Source organism: Anguilla anguilla, chromosome 8 (genome assembly GCF_013347855.1).
Source record: "Anguilla anguilla isolate fAngAng1 chromosome 8, fAngAng1.pri, whole genome shotgun sequence".
NCBI lineage: Eukaryota > Metazoa > Chordata > Actinopteri > Anguilliformes > Anguillidae > Anguilla > Anguilla anguilla.
This window is the reverse complement of record NC_049208.1, coordinates 40,669,294-40,687,191: the sequence shown is the minus strand read 5'-3', so window position 1 is coordinate 40,687,191 and position 17,898 is coordinate 40,669,294. Positions and strand designations below refer to the sequence as shown.

At 42.0% G+C, this 17,898-nt stretch overlaps 1 protein-coding gene across 1 annotated transcript; it reads left to right on the top strand.

Annotated features, from left to right (window-relative positions):
* The first annotated feature begins 5,900 nt into the window (after positions 1-5,900).
* On the top strand, positions 5,901-17,283 carry slc39a4 (solute carrier family 39 member 4). The gene is made up of 12 exons (XM_035428175.1): positions 5,901-6,266; positions 7,854-8,144; positions 8,900-9,104; positions 9,357-9,496; positions 10,232-10,403; positions 11,311-11,483; positions 12,400-12,552; positions 13,094-13,189; positions 13,700-13,748; positions 14,577-14,729; positions 14,949-15,136; positions 15,719-17,283. The coding sequence occupies exons 1-12, from the start codon at positions 6,057-6,059 to the stop codon at positions 15,845-15,847; spliced, it is 1,959 nt and encodes a 652-aa protein (XP_035284066.1). The 5' UTR covers positions 5,901-6,056; the 3' UTR covers positions 15,848-17,283.
* Positions 17,284-17,898: the final 615 nt, after the last annotated feature.

Genomic DNA, 17,898 nt, shown 5'->3' with positions numbered 1-17,898 from the left:
ACCCCCCCCAACATTAAGCCACGCTGGATTACTTGAATTTTTAAATCAAAGCTGTGGAAGCTGCTGACCCATGAGATTAATTTTCACTGCATAACGTGTCACTGGCTATCTCTGCACACAGTTTAAATGACTTGGATGAGGCTCTTGACGGCCAGTGGCGTGCCTGTCCTAAATTTTGCTCTCCTTTCAACCAGGGTGGACTAACAGAGGACCCTTGCCTTTTGATTTAAGGGACGGTACTGTCAGGACCCAGCCCCCCCCCCCCCCCCCCCCCCCCCCCTTCTTTCCTTGATGGATCATTGTTGTGAAGTGAGTAACCCCCCTAATTACCTTATGAAGTGGCAGGGTGGAGGCTGAGTCTCTCTGAAGCTAATGATTCCCCTGTCTCGGGCCACTCTACCCTATTGTGCGGGGGTGCCTCCCCCCCCCCCCCCCAGAGAGAGGGCGCTATCTGTTTCTTAATTTAACGCTTCATTTGTGATGGCTGTCGAACTAACTGCGTGTGCACGCGTGCACCCCCGTGTGCATGTGTGTGCCGGGGAGTGGCAGTGGGAGGGGACGGAGTTACGATCTCCAGCCAGTATCTTCCAGCCAGACACAAAGAATGCAATCATGTGTAACTTGGCACACTCCACTTCAGGGTCCTAGAAGCCCACGTAATTTGAAGATCATTAAGTGCGGGGGACAACCCGTTCAATTGTGTCTGGGGTGATAGGAGGGTCATTCAGGAAGGCCACTGGGAAAATAATAAGGCTATTTGTTCAGTCAGACTGCACAGTATGGTATTAAACTTGCTTTGTGTTGTAGCATATGGTACATGTTTTCTTATTTGTCATTCTGATTATTTATTTTGATTCAGGTCATACTTCTGAAAAGCACCATTCTGCTACGTCAGTTTGAGCATAACAGAAAATAAAACCAAAATAAAAAGACGCAAACCTTTGTTTAAACAATGCAAGGCCATCAATAGGAAAATACTGCACATGGAATGAGTAAAAAGTTCTTATGTGTAAAGATAGCAAAGTGAAAAGAATGAATTTCGTTTTAGTTAAGATCACAAGTTCAGATTCAGGGTGATGGCTGACTGTTCCCCAATAGGAAAGAGGACAGCTGAAATTTCAGCAGAAATTTAAGTTTCATGTAAAACCTGAAAAAACAGGTTGGTCTCAAACAAAGACATAACATTCTCTACAGCGATCTGATGATGTACAGTAACTACAACATCATTACAATGATGTGAAAGCATGAGCGCGTGAAATTCTTCTACCGTTTCATAACCAGCGCTTTGTAGAAGGGTGAAGGAGAAAAGGCGATGGCTGTATAACCCATTTAACACAGTAGCCTGTTTAATAAAACAGATGATTACGTTTAAACTAAAGCAAATAGAGGACCATCTAGCTGTATTCGACATCACAGCAGTTATTGGCTTCCCAATAATTAATTAATTAAATAAATAAATAAATAAATAAATAAATAAATAAATAAATAAATAAATAAATAAATAAATAAATAAATAAATAAACCGACGCAAGGTTAACACAGCGCGCCAGTCCCAGTTAGACAAATTCTGTATGCACATTTTCCCCATCTTGCGTTTCTCCTCCTTTGAGGCTGCGAAAGACTGTAATTTTATGGTGCTTATTCCATGAAAGATGTGTCAATCAACCTATTGACAGCAAACGCAATTTCATAATGCTGTAATCTGCAGGGCATTCTACAAGTCTGTCTGATTTAAGTCGCCAAAACTATCAAGGCAAATCCTTTGGCACGGATGAATGTGCATTTATAGCCTATTGAATCAGAGTCGGTGAAAACTCAAGTATGCTATAACACGCAGTGCGCGTTATGATGCTTCTCTGACCGCCCTTGTCACCTTCTCCTGTAGGTTCTTTAGTTTTAGCAGTTCACGGACACGGACCGAAATCTGGCTGCCGACTGAAACGAACCTCGAAACAAGCTATCTTTAGTACTCTGTGCTCGGACTTGAAAATCACAGCGGCGATGTGCTTCGTGTGTGTAAATCGGCCAGGTGATTAATAACACCTTGGCACCTTGCAGGCCTCTGGAGGGCTCGTCCCCCCATTACATCCGCCGGATTGGTTAGTGCTGAAATCAGGCAGACAATGAGAGACGTTATCAACCTGCCGCAAATGGGCTCTAATCCCCGTTCAATGGTCTGGAGTGGCAAGAACAATCGACTTGGATACGAGGTCTGCCTGAAAGAAGATTATTATATGCACTTGAATATACTGAAGGACAGATACTGTCTTCTACAGAAAAATGCAGACTGGAGTAGACTAGGTTGTTAGAAACCGAGCCCACGCACAAATTACACTTGTCAAGGTTTAAACTAACCTATAAATAAATACAAGTGGTGTTCTCCTGAAGTTGAAACGACACTATTCCCGATAAACAGCATGTCTCGTGAACATTTTACTGAATTAGAAGTTTTTTGTACAGGTTTTATAAACAGTAGGTTACCACACAATTAACAGCCTAACATCGAGTATGTGATTGAATATATAGCATAATACATGTTTAATAGGCAATAGTTTAATGCTGTTTTTCTTTGCGTAAAGCGTGTTTAAATTGATATATCCGAAATTTCGAATAACATAGTTTATGAACTAGCATACACACTGCCCATTTTTAAAGGTTATTTTCAGATAAGCATCGCCAAATATACGCTTGAATATACTGTATAACAACGCGGGAAGTTTTAAATAAGACACAGAGAGCTTTATTAAGAAGAGCCACAGCTCCCCCCTGTGGATGCTTTATATGTGGTTGATAGTATAATATTTCTTTGCCCATCGCGGAAATGCGTCTTATTTGGGAGGTCAGTGCTCCTGCGAACGAAGAGGAAAACTGGTCTGACACAGACAAGACCAGCGACGATACGAACTATTCCTTGTTCTCCTTATTGTTTTTCTTAATCAACTGGAATTCTGAACGACAGTGACCACACAAAACACTTTATGGTAACTATTATGCGCAATTAGTTCAAATTCATCTTTCAAACTGGCGTTGAAAACGCAGCGGGTTACAGGGCATGTTACAGGCAACAGTTGTGGATTTATCTGTGATCTGTTATGTTTAATCACATCAGTTCATCTCACTGTCAGAGGCAACCAGTGCACCTTTACAACAGCCAGGCGTTTTCACGTGAAAGTCAGTTAGGGGCAGGGAAAGGTTTGTTTTGAAGACCCCTTACTCCTTGTTACGAATTCCAAATATTGTAACAGTGCCCTGTGATCTTTTGTATTGAGAGGAATTTGTCTTTAATAAAGGTTAAATGAAAAAGGCACACAGAATAATTGTTTTGGAATGACCATGTCAGTCTCCAGGCTTGTGGTTTGCATAAAACAGTCCACAGGTACAGACTGACAGTGTAGTACAATGGTTAGGGAACTGGGCTTGTAACCTTTAAGTTGCAGGTCAATTCCCAGATAGTACACTGCCGTTGTACCCTTGAGCAAGGTAATTAACCTGCATTGCTCTGGAAATATATCCGGCTGTATAATTGGATACGATGTAAATGCTGTGTAAAAAGTTGTGTAAGTCGCTCTAGATAAAAGCATCTGCTAAATGCCTATCATGTAATGTAATGTGATGACATATATGAGGGATTTTGAAAGCTTATATAAAGAGGAATGGTCAAAGATCTGCCCCACATTATTCATTAATCTCATAAAAAACCTGCAGAAGACCAATGAACAGTGTTATCATTGCAGCACAAGGGTGCAGTAAACACTGAAAACAGGGGTAATGATACTGTAAGTTTGACACCTATCATTTTGGGAAATAATATTACTAGGCCTACTGTGCTTGTTTTTATCTGAACAACTGTATAAGCACAAAATGATATTTTCCCATTTTCGAGCATACAATATAACGAATTACCTGTGTCATTCATTTTACGGAGTCTTTTTTGCTCATGGTTATGAATACTTTTGAAGGGCCCTGCCTATAAAATGCATTCTGATATTACATTTTAAAATGCATGCTATGATACTGGCTTTAAATTGCATGCATGAAAGGGGCATTAATTAACACAGTTTGCATAACGTGCCATCGGAGTTTCCCGTCAGCAGCGAGATTGCTTGATAAATAAGTAGGTTAAGCCCTTTCCTCCTGTGATAGTTCTGCAGGATTCCACAGATGATTGCACTGAGCAGTTAGATTTTTACCACCCTATTCAGAACCGCTGCTTCACCACAGGGGGGTTTACAGTGCAACACCTACATGCTGACTTCACAGTTACTTCCCTAATCTGCCAGGATTCCTCACGTAAAATAATGGCACGTGGTTTGCAGAACAACCAGAGCAACCGTCTGCTTTCAGCGAGCCTGGCTTGGTACATTAGGACAACGGTGGCTCTGTGAATAGAACATGGAGAGAGAAAACAGAGATGAGGAAAGCTGAATAAGGAACCATTCTTGCTGTGCCTTACACAGTGTGGCGCTGTTTCAGAAATGCTCTGTTGTGGATACAGTTGGAAGAGTTGGCACCTGTGACTGGCACCACTGGTTAACCAACTGGGTGTTGACATTATCGCATGGGTCAAGGCTACAAGAAATATATGTTTGACGTGAGGGCAGTTAATTACTAGGACCATAAATATGGATAGAAAGGTCTAGAATAGAACGCAACACCAGCTTGAGCATCTTTTCTCATGCCAACAACTTCTTTTTGTGCATGTTATTGTTAACTCATGTTGGCAATCGTTCAAAAAATTAAAAAAAAAGATATCTCGGTACCACCAATCTACAGTTAAAATAGTGAGATTCAAACTGAAGAAAAGGAAATCCTAGCTATATTAGCCTCCATAAAAATTCTACCAGAAGGTCACCAAAGGGTTAAATATCCTGCCACCATATGACCATGTTATTCACTTTAGATACAATTCGAAGTAACCCTGTTATTACACTGTCAATGCGGCAATTTAACACCATTTATCCTGTGCTGTCACTTCTTGCCAAAGATAGAGAATTATGAAGGAGAGACAATGAGTTGATAAGAGACCTGGTGCACATCTTTTTCAAGTTTACTGTACTGAAAATATTAAAACCATTAGTCAGTCATAGAGCTGGGTCAGTAGTGGATACAAATATGTTTTTTTTCACCTGCTCTCTTGTTTGTCTTACTGCACACTCCTGGTGTAAGCTCAATTCCAAATGCTGAAAACAGCAATTCTGCAAGAACTCTACAATTAGCCTGGTTTGCATATATTCAACAAGTGACATGGAATTGCAAAGGATATTAATTTTTGGCCCTCTATATCATGGATGACCATTGTATGAAGTGCGTTTACAGTAATAAACAATACTAGGAAGCCTATCTTTGTTAAAATATATTTTGCAGTCTAATCCATGAGGAATAATAATAATAATAATAATAATAATAATAATAATAATAATAATAAACTACATTAGCCATTTGACAAATTAAGTAATATCTATGATTATATAGCTTGAGCCAAAAACAAGGGCGGGGGTTAAGAGATCCAGCGGTGTTGGTATTGTGTTAAAACAACATCAAATTCATTAAACATCACAAAAAACAATGAACTGGTGTTTCCCCCTGTATTATACCCGGCAGGAAAACCATCAACTGGTTCTCCGGGTATGCTGTAAATAAGGGAAAATCGGCCCCGTAGGCACGTATAATAACTGTATCATCTTAAAATGACCATCATTGGCCTTCCTAAACCCACAGCTAACAGAAAAAAGTGTTCAGACAGAAATATTGACCGGAGAGAAAATAATACTTGCGGGGTCGCGTGCCCCCTATCTGATCTTAGTTTGCAGCTCCACTGCTTTTTTATTGAGCATTGGCGTTGGAGAAACGCTACCCTCCTTTGAACCAATCAAATGAGAGCAAGGTGAAGAAGGGGGAGAGGATCGTCTACCTTTGCTGATTTTACCTATAAAAAGAACTTAAAGCTACCGTCTATTCTACTTGTCTTTGATTTCAATTCAACAGGGAGATTCATTGTGTCAGACGTCTTCCTTTATTTTTTATAAATAATAATTTTTTAAAAAATTATTTAAGTAATGGCAGCCATGTTTAATATTTTACATGTTCTCCTATTGTGCCTAAGTTTGAATATGTTGAGCCATGCGCTGTCCACCAAAAGAAACATATACAGAAAAGTAGTAGACATGGTGTCACCTGGGGATGAATACCTAAGTGAAAACGGAGTTCGCTCCTTTTTCTCGATGTTGGAGAAACGTGTGCAGTGCCCTGATGTGCCGTGTGAAAAGGTATTTTTTTTACTCGCTTCAATTTACAGGCTTAAAAAAGGGTCGAGGTCCAAACTTCACTTGCCAGCCGCTTGAGTTCTGTGCTAAACAATGCGCACTTCATAGTTTTCCGTTCTTAGTTTATATGCTTCTAAGTTATTAAATGTTTATTTTCTTTCATTGTGTTGTGTAGCAAGTCAGATTAGCACAGATATTAATAGACCATAATTAAAAGTCTTTAATCGTCAATGCTCAATCATGCTGAATATGCAGGGATTTGGGCATAATGCGCATCATAGCGTTTTATTAACTTTAACTATATTATAGAATGGTGTAATTATTTCCAGAAGGAAACTGTTGCTTGTTTGACAATTTGATATCAATCGTGTTTCAGAATTAGGCTGCATAGGTAATTTAAATCGGTAGGCTCATGGTATACTTTTCATATTGAACATTTCAATTTAAATTTAAGTAATATATGTAAAATAACATTGCTTACTCTACAAAACTATGGATCAGTGAATATGTCGTGTGATATAACACTGTATGTTATGTGGCTACTATAAATAGCTACAATAAAACATCAGTTTATAATATTGCAGTGTATCTAGCACATTTGATTTATAGGACACTTTCGTTGAAGCATTTCTGTAGTTTGATTCTCACCATGACATGCCGTTTACATGCAGTATTTTGGTATTACATTTATCCGAACTATATTTACGCTGTCTGCCGTACTGTGTGGAATTTACAAGGAATCGATTCAACCCCACTAAATACCTTCAAGCCTAGAAACGATGCAGGCCTTGAACTTTATCTCAGGTGTGTGAGGAATGTTCGATTTTGCTGCTGCTTTGCACTCCGCACTAAACTGGATGCGCTAGGCTACCGCGATGCAGCCAACATAGAGAGTCACGCGCACTGTCGCCTATTCCTTGGTCTCTGTATCCGCATTTGCGGATATGTACACCAAACGAGGATAATTGCGTGTCCCGTTTCTAAGACCAGATATCCCCGAACAATACTCCTACGTCGGCAGATTCGACAAAGTAAATGATTTACAAAATATAAGTTGAAAAAATACAACCGATATTACATGTAATATTGTTTAAAAAAAAAAAAAAAAAAAAACACTTGCCCCAAATTCCTGTAAAAATGCCAAAAATTTAATTAGTATGTGTACAAAAATGTTATATAATTTTGATTTGATTTATTTGCACCCATCATATAAAAATTACAAAATAGAACAGATACACTTACTTAAAACAATACAAGGAGGACTACTGTAAAAAGTGAGATGTTAAAATGAGGAACAAATTGCAAAGTACTGAGTGCAAGGATTACCCATTAAGCCGCAATAGCTGGCTCATTTTCAGTGGGGTCCTAGACTGGACTATTGACATAACTAAATATACAACAAATATACAAGTCTGGATCTCTACATTAAAAAAGGTATACAATGCAAAGACACGCACGGGTGCACACAAAAACACGCAAGCATCAACAACAACAGTCAACGAGGATCACTGGGCAAGGAGAAAGCGCTTTAAACGATATTTCCTGCCTTAACATCTAACAAAATATACCTGCCTGTCTGCCTATCTTTAGTGCATCTCTGCGGAGGATGTGAGCCAGCTTGTCGGTGACTACACGCAGGACGGCGGCCTCCACATGGAGGGATATTTCAAGGTGGCTTCGGGGTGGTGTTTCTACCTGAGCTCCCCTCAGGAGGCTTGCATGGCCATAAAGAACAAGGAGTGGGAGAGGGAGACCGACCAATTTGTTCAAAGCATTACGGCCAAGGACATCCAAGGGGACGGGTTCAGCGCGGGGACCGGCGGCTTGGATCGTTTGCTCCACAAAATTGAAAAGCGCTACAGGTCAACGGAAGGAGGTCAGGTACGCACCTGTCCCAAGCTCCAGGAACACAAAATGGCTGAAAATCTCTGACACATTGATTGGAACTGACCCGCTCTTGGGGTCAAGCCAAACATTGTTACTGTTTCTACAGTATGTTAGCTTGGACAGACTTTATATGAAGAGCAATGCAAGTGAACCAGAAGTGTCGATGTTCTTTTCATTAATATATCCAGTTAATGAGAAAATATAAGTCTGATTGACTTAAAGTATTAATTAAATAAGGTGGTAAAAAGGTTAGATCATTTGCACTGCCTTACACAAAAAGGAGAAGGTTTATAACTATGCCCATTGCTTGCTACTCTTACCAGCTAGCGATTGTTATTTTGTCAGTCAGCTGAGTAGTACACATGTCCACATCTGATTTGTCTGATTTCAAGCAAAGATTTGCTGTTAATGAAACAAGTATAACCAATGCACAACTGTTACATTCCAATTTGGGTGTACATATAGACATATATACAGTACGTATAAAACAAGAGTAATGGAAAATACATATAGATTTTGTAGGATGAGAGAAGCATGCAGGCTTTGTTTGAAATTTAGAAATGCATTTTAGCTACATTTTCAGGTTTTAAAAAATTGCTTTAAACCTTTAAAGTGTACATGCAGCTTTAAAAACAGACCACGGTACAGTTTGATTGTATTTCAGCCGTTGTTATTTAAGGATACTATTCTAATTAAAATGGAAAAAGTGAAGTGAAGCTTACTTCCTGTCTCAATATCTGCATCTACAGAGCTGTCTCACAGGGACAGATATCCTGGAGAAGAGTAATGTGTCTCTAAGCAACACCACCCTGCACGGCATTGACACTGTCCTGGGAGATGTTCTGTACCATGTCCTGCGTGGGGACTGCTTTGCTTCCCAGGCGCTGCCAGAAGAGGAGTACTTCCTAGATTACCTTTTCCAAGGCCTTGGCTCTGACAACATGACCGAGCAGGGTTAGTCTACTCAGCAACAGCCAAATGCATTAGCTTATTGTCTCACCACAGAATCGGTGCCCTTCACGCGTTTTAAAGTAAACAGCGCAGCATTATATTGATTTAACGGACAGCCAGTGCTTGTCCTGGCCTTTTGAAGAACTGGAGCTGTGATCCATGGCTGCCATAAGCTCCCTTCTATAGTGAGTGTACTGTATGTTCACCGTGTTTACCGAAAAGTTCATGGCTCCTGTAAACCACGTCCCTCTGCAGACCTAGAGGCCCTGATGGCGGTTCTGAAACTGGGAGGCGGTGAGCTGCAGGAGGACGGCCACGAGCACGACCTCGGACCCAGGCAGGATCAGCACGGTCGCGGGGGCTCGGGGCAGGAGCGGAACAGCAGCTGGGACGAGGTAATTACCGCGAAGGAGTGTAATTAGGACGGGGCTGCTCTGCTTCGCTGGAGGTGCTGCGGGGCACTTGGGCGCACGCATTCATTACGGTCCTGGTGAAACCCAAGTCATCGCCGCAGCTGAAGCACATAATGATGTGTTTCCATAACCGGGGCCGCCGGCTCAGACATATCATTTGGGGAAACCCGACTGACACTATCTGAGCGGGGGGGTGGGGGGGAGAGAATTTGGAATCCAAGAAGTATGAGCTGTAGCTCACACACAGTTCTTTTGGTACCTGTTCAGTCTGCAGTGCCTCGAGTAGCACGTGCAAGCATGATGTAAGCGCCATGTGAGACTATGCACAGTATGCCATTCATGAGGTTTCGTAAGGCTTCATATCCCCACATTACATCTGACATAGAGAGTGTCAGATGTTGTATATGTTGTATATGTAAATGTTGTGTTCCATAGACAATATAACACATGAAGTTGCGATCCTTAAGGACAACACTCTTCTAGGATGAACTCTGATGAAGGAGCTTTGCTTCAACCCTTAATTTTTCCCTCGATTCAATAAATTACTCCTAGAAGAGCATTGTTCTTAAGCCTCATAGCTTCATGCTCATTTCCATGGACTAGGCAGCTTCTCTGTATATCTTTATCATTATATGAAAGAAGTGCCTACACTACTTTATTCTACACCCAAACACATGTCAATGACATTTTATACAATGTTTTTGTGTTGTCCTGCAGACCTGCTTCTCAGCCCATGAGCTAATGGAGATCCATCAGGTGAACGGCTCCACCATCTCCAGGACCCAGTTCACCAGGCTCAGCCCAGCCCTGGTCCAGCAGCTCCTCAGCGGGGCGTGTGGAATCAAAACTAACCCTGCACACCCGAACGATCACCTCAGCAAGCTAGAGAGTGAGTGCCTTTTCCCACCAACGTCACACCAATACTGTGGGCTGCATAAAAAGCAGAGCTTCAGCATAAAGGGCCAAAAACATGCGCCACAAACAGGAATGTATGAGGAAACCAGAATAATGAATCACCCCCCACCACCACATGTGGCCAGCTGTCAGGCGGTACTCAAATGTTTTCGGCTTTTCCACTCTTCCATAATGATTGGACGGTTGTGAATCAGTGGTCACGGTTACATAAAAAATGGTCGGTTTTTGCGATGGGTTTGAATGCTCCAAAGAGCCTCCCTCAAAACATTAATGGTTAAAGACTGGTGTGTTTGGGTTCTGGGGGTCATACGTCCAGCTAAAGGACTGCCGTAGCGCCCTACAGTTATGTGCTTTATGACCCAGATCGAATTCCCGCCATGCCACGCTGACTGTGGTGGTCCGAGCGGTTGTGAGGCAGCGCATAATTGGACGTAGCATCGCTGCGTAAATTGTGTAATCCCCTGGGGCAGTGACTGTTTAACTCAACTGGCGGACTTGCTGGGTGGAAAAAAAGTGGCGGCTGGCTGCACGTGTTTCGGACGAGGTAGCCGTGATGCAATAGGCAGTGTACTGTGAGCAGTGATGGGCCTGGTTATGACTTCATGCTCTAAATATAAAATGAGGATTTAGAAGTTAGTCATTTGCTCACTCGTTTGCCTCTGGCCAGGTTCGTGAAATCTTCAGATGCCTCCGCACCCCCACCCCCACCCCCACCCCCACCACTTTGTGCTGGAGGCAGGGCTCTCATGGTGCTTCACTGTGTTAGTGAATGTGCTTGCAGTGTACGTGTACGCCAGCATAGCCAACCTGGTGATGTGAATGTGCTTGCAGTGTACGTGTACGCCAGCATAGCCAACCTGGTGATGTGAATGTGCTTGCAGTGTACGTGTACGCCAGCATAGCCAACCTGGTGATCTGCCTGATGGCCATGTTGGGGATCGTGATGCTGCTGTGCACGTCCTGCACCGCGCTCTTCCAGGTCTCCATCCAGCTCTGCATCAGCCTGGCCGTGGGCTCGCTCACGGGGGACGCCGTGCTGCACCTCCTGCCCGCGGTAAGCGCCTGTGCACTGGAGAGCTAACGTCTCCCAAAACGTTTCTCACCCCACAGCATGTCTGAGAATAAGAAGCAGAGGTGGAAGGTCCAGGGGTCAGAAAGTTAAAGTCCTCCCCAGTATTTTGTTCCAGTCGCCTGGATTTGCTAATGACCACAGTTCTTCAGCCAGGAGGTGGACCTAATTAGTGAAATCAGCTGGCTGCATTCATGGGTGGAAGAAACACATGGCAGGTGTTTTACTTTCTGAACCTGGATTCTCCACCTCTGATAAGAAGACGTGAGATCCATTTTCTGAGCCCACATTCCTCTAGAAAAGTGCTTTTCATCAAACATTTTTTATTTTGCAAAGGAATAACTTCATAGGAAAGAAAACACATCTTGGCTTAGATAAATATAGGAGCCATAAAAGAGCAATTGCATGTGTTGGGAAGCTCTCGGGAAAAGTATTTTTTTAAAGACATTTTTAGCTTAACAGAAGTGCTCTCTACCAATGAGAAAGCCGGCGGTGCATTTTTCTTTTCCTTTTTGGGCTTCACAGCTTTGCTTGCTCAGAGAAATGCGATTGTAAGGACAATTCGTTTGAACAATCCCTCATACCGTGGCCAGGCGATTCCTCAAAATTTTATTTCCCCAGAGCAATCTGCAACAGCACACTGCCTCCCCTCTCTCCCGAGCATTGCATTAAGGTACACTTCAAAACCGTGGCCAAAAACTGCAATCAGGCTGTCAAAGGGATATCACTCCCGTAGCATCGTTACTGTAAGGAGAAATAATGGCGTTTGGTTTCGAGAACACCGCGTCCAAGCGCCATGGCGAGAGAGAGGGTGGGGGTGTCGATGTTGCCGTGGGGGATCTGATGATGATGATGTGTTGCGTGGTTTGTGCCTGACTGTGTCCCTGGTGTTTGTGCCAAGTTCCTGGGTCTTCACTCTCACGGCCACGAGTCCGACACGGATCAGGGTCACACCTACAAGCTCCTGGTGGTGTTGGCGGGAATCTACTACTTCTTCCTCATGGAATCGGTCTTTTCCATAATGACCCACAAGGACAGTCACAGCCACGACAGCGTACGTTTACACTCTTATCTCAAATACCCACATCACAGTATGAAACTGAATCAGTATTGATTTATCAGCCACTTCTGTACTGCACAAATGTAAGAATTCTGCCAGAAAAAAAAAGTTCAAAATATTTTCATTTTTTCACATAGTACATCTTTTGCATTATGGATGATGCAATTATTTATATAATTTTTCATTGATTGTCCCTTGTAGTGTAGGCCTCAGCATAGTACAACATAGCTCTTCAGAACAAGAACAGAGATTCATGTCCCCTACAGGGACAAAAATGAATTGTCGGATCTTAGGAGGTTAATATGGCATACAAACGAGAATGGGGACCTTTGCGTATTTTCCAAAAAATATTGCCCAAGATCTGCCAGCAATATCAGACACCTGCTGGGAGCAGATAGCCAACAGTTGCAAACAGTGTGTTTGAACAGCGGTTCAGATGAATGTAGCTAACTTTATTTGCTGTGCTGAAACACTGTACATTTTGGAAACAGACGCTGACAAGGTGCAAAAAATAAAACTCCATTTTGTGGTTTAGGAGGGGAGCGACCCCCACCACTGTGACCATGGGAAAGTAATACAGATGTACCAGAATGACAAAATGGGCAAGCAGTCTACCTCGCAAGCAGACCTGGTAAGATACCGTAGCCATCCCATCCCAAGGAGACAGTCAACCGTTTCTTTGGTTTGATAGACCTGAGAGAGACCATGGTGCCCATTGTGGGAATCAGCGATAATGATTCTGCTCGAAATGTCCTCGGAAACCAGCTTCAACGTTCATTTATAACGGGATTTGGATTAAATTGTCCAATTAGATATTAATTAGTACTTAACGAATGAAATGTAGATTTAAAGGAGAAATGTTTATGAGAATTGTAATGTGTGAGTTGGGATGTGCCAGTGCACATTTATGGGCCTAACAGTTGCAGAATACTAAATAACCCCCTCAAGTCCCTACCCCACTGAATTCTGATCAGTGCTTAGAAATAGCCTCAAAATTGCAGCCTATGCAATACCTATGAAACAGAGAGATCTTGTGGTGAAACACATGTAAATATTCCACTACACCAACATGAATATGTTATTAAGGAAGAACATCTCTTTATGAAATTAACTGGAAAATATGTGACTTCAATCCATTCAGATCGAAGAAAACGAGAAAGCAGAGCCAAGTTCAAACAGTCGTACGAGAGGTATGCTTAGCTGTTGTTTGGGCTTTCTGAGTCTGGGTTTTGAAGCTCACCACACGCCAGTCTGAGTCATTGTTGTCTTTGAACGATTAGGTCATCTCCAGCAAACATGTGTTGTGCGTATTAGCAGGAGGGATGTAATGCCATACTGCAGGACTGATTGTAGCTAAGCTAGCAAAATGGCCTCCATATGTAATACTTTGCTGTCCTGAATTACACACTCTGTTCTAGCAAAATACCAACATTACAAATACCAACATGTTGGTATTTTGTTCTAGCAAAATACCGACATTACAGTTAAATATGTAATGACACAGACCAGGGTGTGTGGTGTTTTCACACTGCAGACGTGCGGTGCAGTCCATATCAGCATTACTTCACACCTGTTTCCCTGGCTAGTTTAAAAAAGCTAATCCAGTGGTAAATCTACAAACATTCCTAGGACTAGTAGACATTTAGATTGTTGATTACAATGACAACAACTGGACTGTTGTTGACTGCTTATTCATAGGAAAAGGTAGACATGCACGATTGCTTCATTTTACATCACTTCCTGTCAAACAACATTCAGAAAGACTTCTGATACACCTAGGGTGACAGGTGGGTCAGAAGGGAAAAGGATTCCTAATGAAGGTTCGAATGACAAAATATCATGTTTCATAAATCTGTTTATGAAAGGAGACATTGTTTGGGACTCCACTCATATGTGATACTGTCAGGCTATATTGTCATTGGCTTTTCAGTGGTCTACCCACAAAAACATGACATTTTGACCGTGACTTGGCACGTGGCCTCCCTCTCTGAGCCCCAGTGTCTCTTTTGCTCCTCCAGAGCAGCGTCTGATCCCCTACATGATCACAATCGGTGATGGAGTCCACAACTTCGCGGACGGCCTGGCCCTGGGGGCAGCCTTCTCCGTGTCCTGGAGGTCTGGGCTGGCCACCTCCTTGGCCGTACTCTGCCACGAACTGCCCCATGAGCTGGGTGAGTGACAGCACGCTCCCCTCTCGGCAGAGCTGCACAGAGACAAGGGCATTCATATACAGTCAGGTTGGAAATTGGCCGGCTCATAAAAGGCTTACTCTAATTTCACGGTTTTCCATTTTAAAGACCAGATGTTCATTGTGTCATAGGTGCTACACGTCACTCCTTGAACTTTTTTTTTTTTTTTTTTTTTAAACGCCTCTTCCTGTCTCTTCTCAGGCGATTTTGCTTTTCTGCTGCATTGTGGGATGTCCGTAAAGAAAGCCCTGCTGCTGAACTTCGGCAGCGCTTTGACGTCCTTCATTGGACTGTACATCGGCCTCTCCGTCTCAACCGATCCAGCGGCTCAGGAGTGGATCGCAGCCGTCGCGGCTGGTCTGTTCTTGTACGTGGGGCTTGCAGACATGGTACGTTCCAGCCTGCTTGGCTGTGCTCAATTGTTAATTTAGTTTTGTTGTTTGATACCATCTGAGCTAATACGCATGAAATAAAGATTTACCAAACCTCATTACATAAAGTGTATAAGGCATGCAAAGTCAGGTTAAAACTGAATGTAAAATGAGGTGTGAGATTTTTGATACATGCGAGTGGCATTTATTACAAATATATTTGCAGTACTGTCACTTTCCTAGTAATCATCTGAATGTATTGATGCATAGAAGGGTATACATTTCTAAATAAGAAAGATTATATAAGTATTAAAATATATATATGAAAGGGCAGGTAATCCGTTTCAAATACTGTACTTCTAACATGAATATTCAATATTCAATGGAACTGTACATTTATACGTGTTTTTTTCTCATGCGTTAATTAAAACTTTGACATTTAAAAAAAGAAATTCTTGATTTAATATTATAAATGTCTATAAATAGATTTTTGTCAGTGACACGCCAAACTTGTGGTATGCTATCGCTGTTGTAACTCAGCACGTTGTGTGACCCTCCCTAACCCCCCCTCCCCCCCGTCCCCCCGTCTCTGCGATGCAGCTGCCATCCATGATCCACTCAAACAGACAGAACCCGTGGCTCACCTTCTTCCTGCAGAACCTGGGACTCCTGGCAGGCTGGGGGATCCTGCTGCTCCTCTCCCTGTATGAAGATCACATTGTTGTCTGAAAGGCCATGCTGCTCTTTTTCACGTCAGTGCCTTTTAAATGCCAGTAAGCAGGATCCTTTCAGTGCATTTTTCCCTTTTGACAAAGTGATCTTTTGTATGTATTAATGGGCAATGGGCTGCTACTGTTGTATAGCACTGCTGCACATTTATGCGACGTAAAGGGATAAGTTCAGTGAGCGAATACTGACTGACTGTGCGATATAGTGCCAGTGCTTACCATTAGCTGTGAACTACACCTCCCAACAGCACTTTGTGGAAACTTGACAAAGTGAACTCATCCCAGGCACTGAGATCACAAACATCCTCAGATTGTAACTGTTTCTGTTTTTATTGATAATGGTTATCTGAGAGGATGTACTTGCATCTGGATTGTTTTGGTTTATGATGGCATTTCTTGTGCTGCCCTGCCTTGCAATATATAATAGCTAATATATTGAAGAAGTGTATAAAGAAGTATATAAAGAAGTGATCAGTCAAGGCAATTGTTAGAACTATGTGTTTTTGATGGTAATGAAGCATGCTAAAACAGAGATGAAATTAAATTTTGTCACAAGTTGTACAAATCTTTAACAATCAACAACTGTAAGGCAAGGAAGGAAACATTTTTTGACACTTTTTTGTAGAATATGCAATAGATTCATTTCTTGAACCTCGATCCTTCTCCTATTGCGTGCACCATTCTTTTAGGATTTTTACAACCATGAGCGCTCACAGATAACTGCAGTAGTGCCTGGAAATGAGTATCAAGACCTTTGATAAATTGGCTTCCAACAGTTCTGTGTAAAGTCTGAAGCAAGGCCGCATAGATAATCTACGGCCTGATAAGTTATGCAAGCAGATCAGATAATCAGATAGTCAACAGTTCATCAGGCGCATTCAAACACTGACAGACAGTTTCCTATACAATCACTTTTTATTGGCTGGACTGCAACAGCGGGGCCAACCCTATAAACGCGAATGTCTGTGACTGAGTGACTGAGTGATTAAGTGACACCGCACATGTCTGTGACTGAGCCTGTAATTTTGCACACCCATACACGGTCCAGCCATATACTAGGTTTTTTCCTGGTCTTGTTTAGAGACATTTGTGTTGAGGATTCATAGAAAAATGGGATTCTATGTTTACACCAGGCCTGAATCCAGGAGAATGGTGACTTTATTTTACACCCTGAGCACCATCTGATAGGTGTGCCAGGACTTGGGAGGAAGGACCAAAGGTTCCTGTCATCAATCTGGGCAGCGTGACCCAGCATTTCGTGGAAGACTGTGATAGATCACACGGCAAACGGGGAAAACTAAGAAACAGAGCCATAAACCAGTGATACATTGTGTCCCATTTGTGTATTGTATGTATATTGTATGGTACTGAATGGTACGTGTGAGGTGTATTGTTTGCTCTTGTAATCGACAAAACAAATGAAATAAACAAGAACTACATGCATTATTTTAATATTAAATACATTTAATATTTGCAGGTATTGTATAAAGGCCAGAGCTACAAAGACACAGTCTCTCCATTGACTTTGACAGATGTATTTTTCTCTTCAACTATGAAAAAGTCATTTGTACCACTGCATAAATCATGAGTCCATATCATGGTGGTATAAAGTACACAGCATTCGCAAACACTAAACAGCGTATAATTTCATCATAAAGATGGCTCTGTTGAAATGCCAGGATGCATCTTGCATTAATACAACAGGCTTTCAAGGCCCTGGGTAACAGTCAAATGTGACCTTCCACATGACATCAGATGAAAGTAGCAGTGCATGATCAAGGCTATCCTAGAGAATAATCTGTTGTGTAGTTTATTACATTTATACTATTTCTCTATTTGCATATCCCTTTCTGTTTTTGCAGTCGGTTTGCATTTCAAAAAATTAGAAATTACATTTAATTCCTTTTTATTATAGGGATATCCCAAATACAAGCACGCTTGAAAACACACTGCTATGGAATTCCTTGCAATGAAGAGGAGTTGGCTACTTAAATTGTTTTAGACTTAAGCCCAGAGACCTGGAATCCAATGCAGACTGTCAGGTCTGATCAT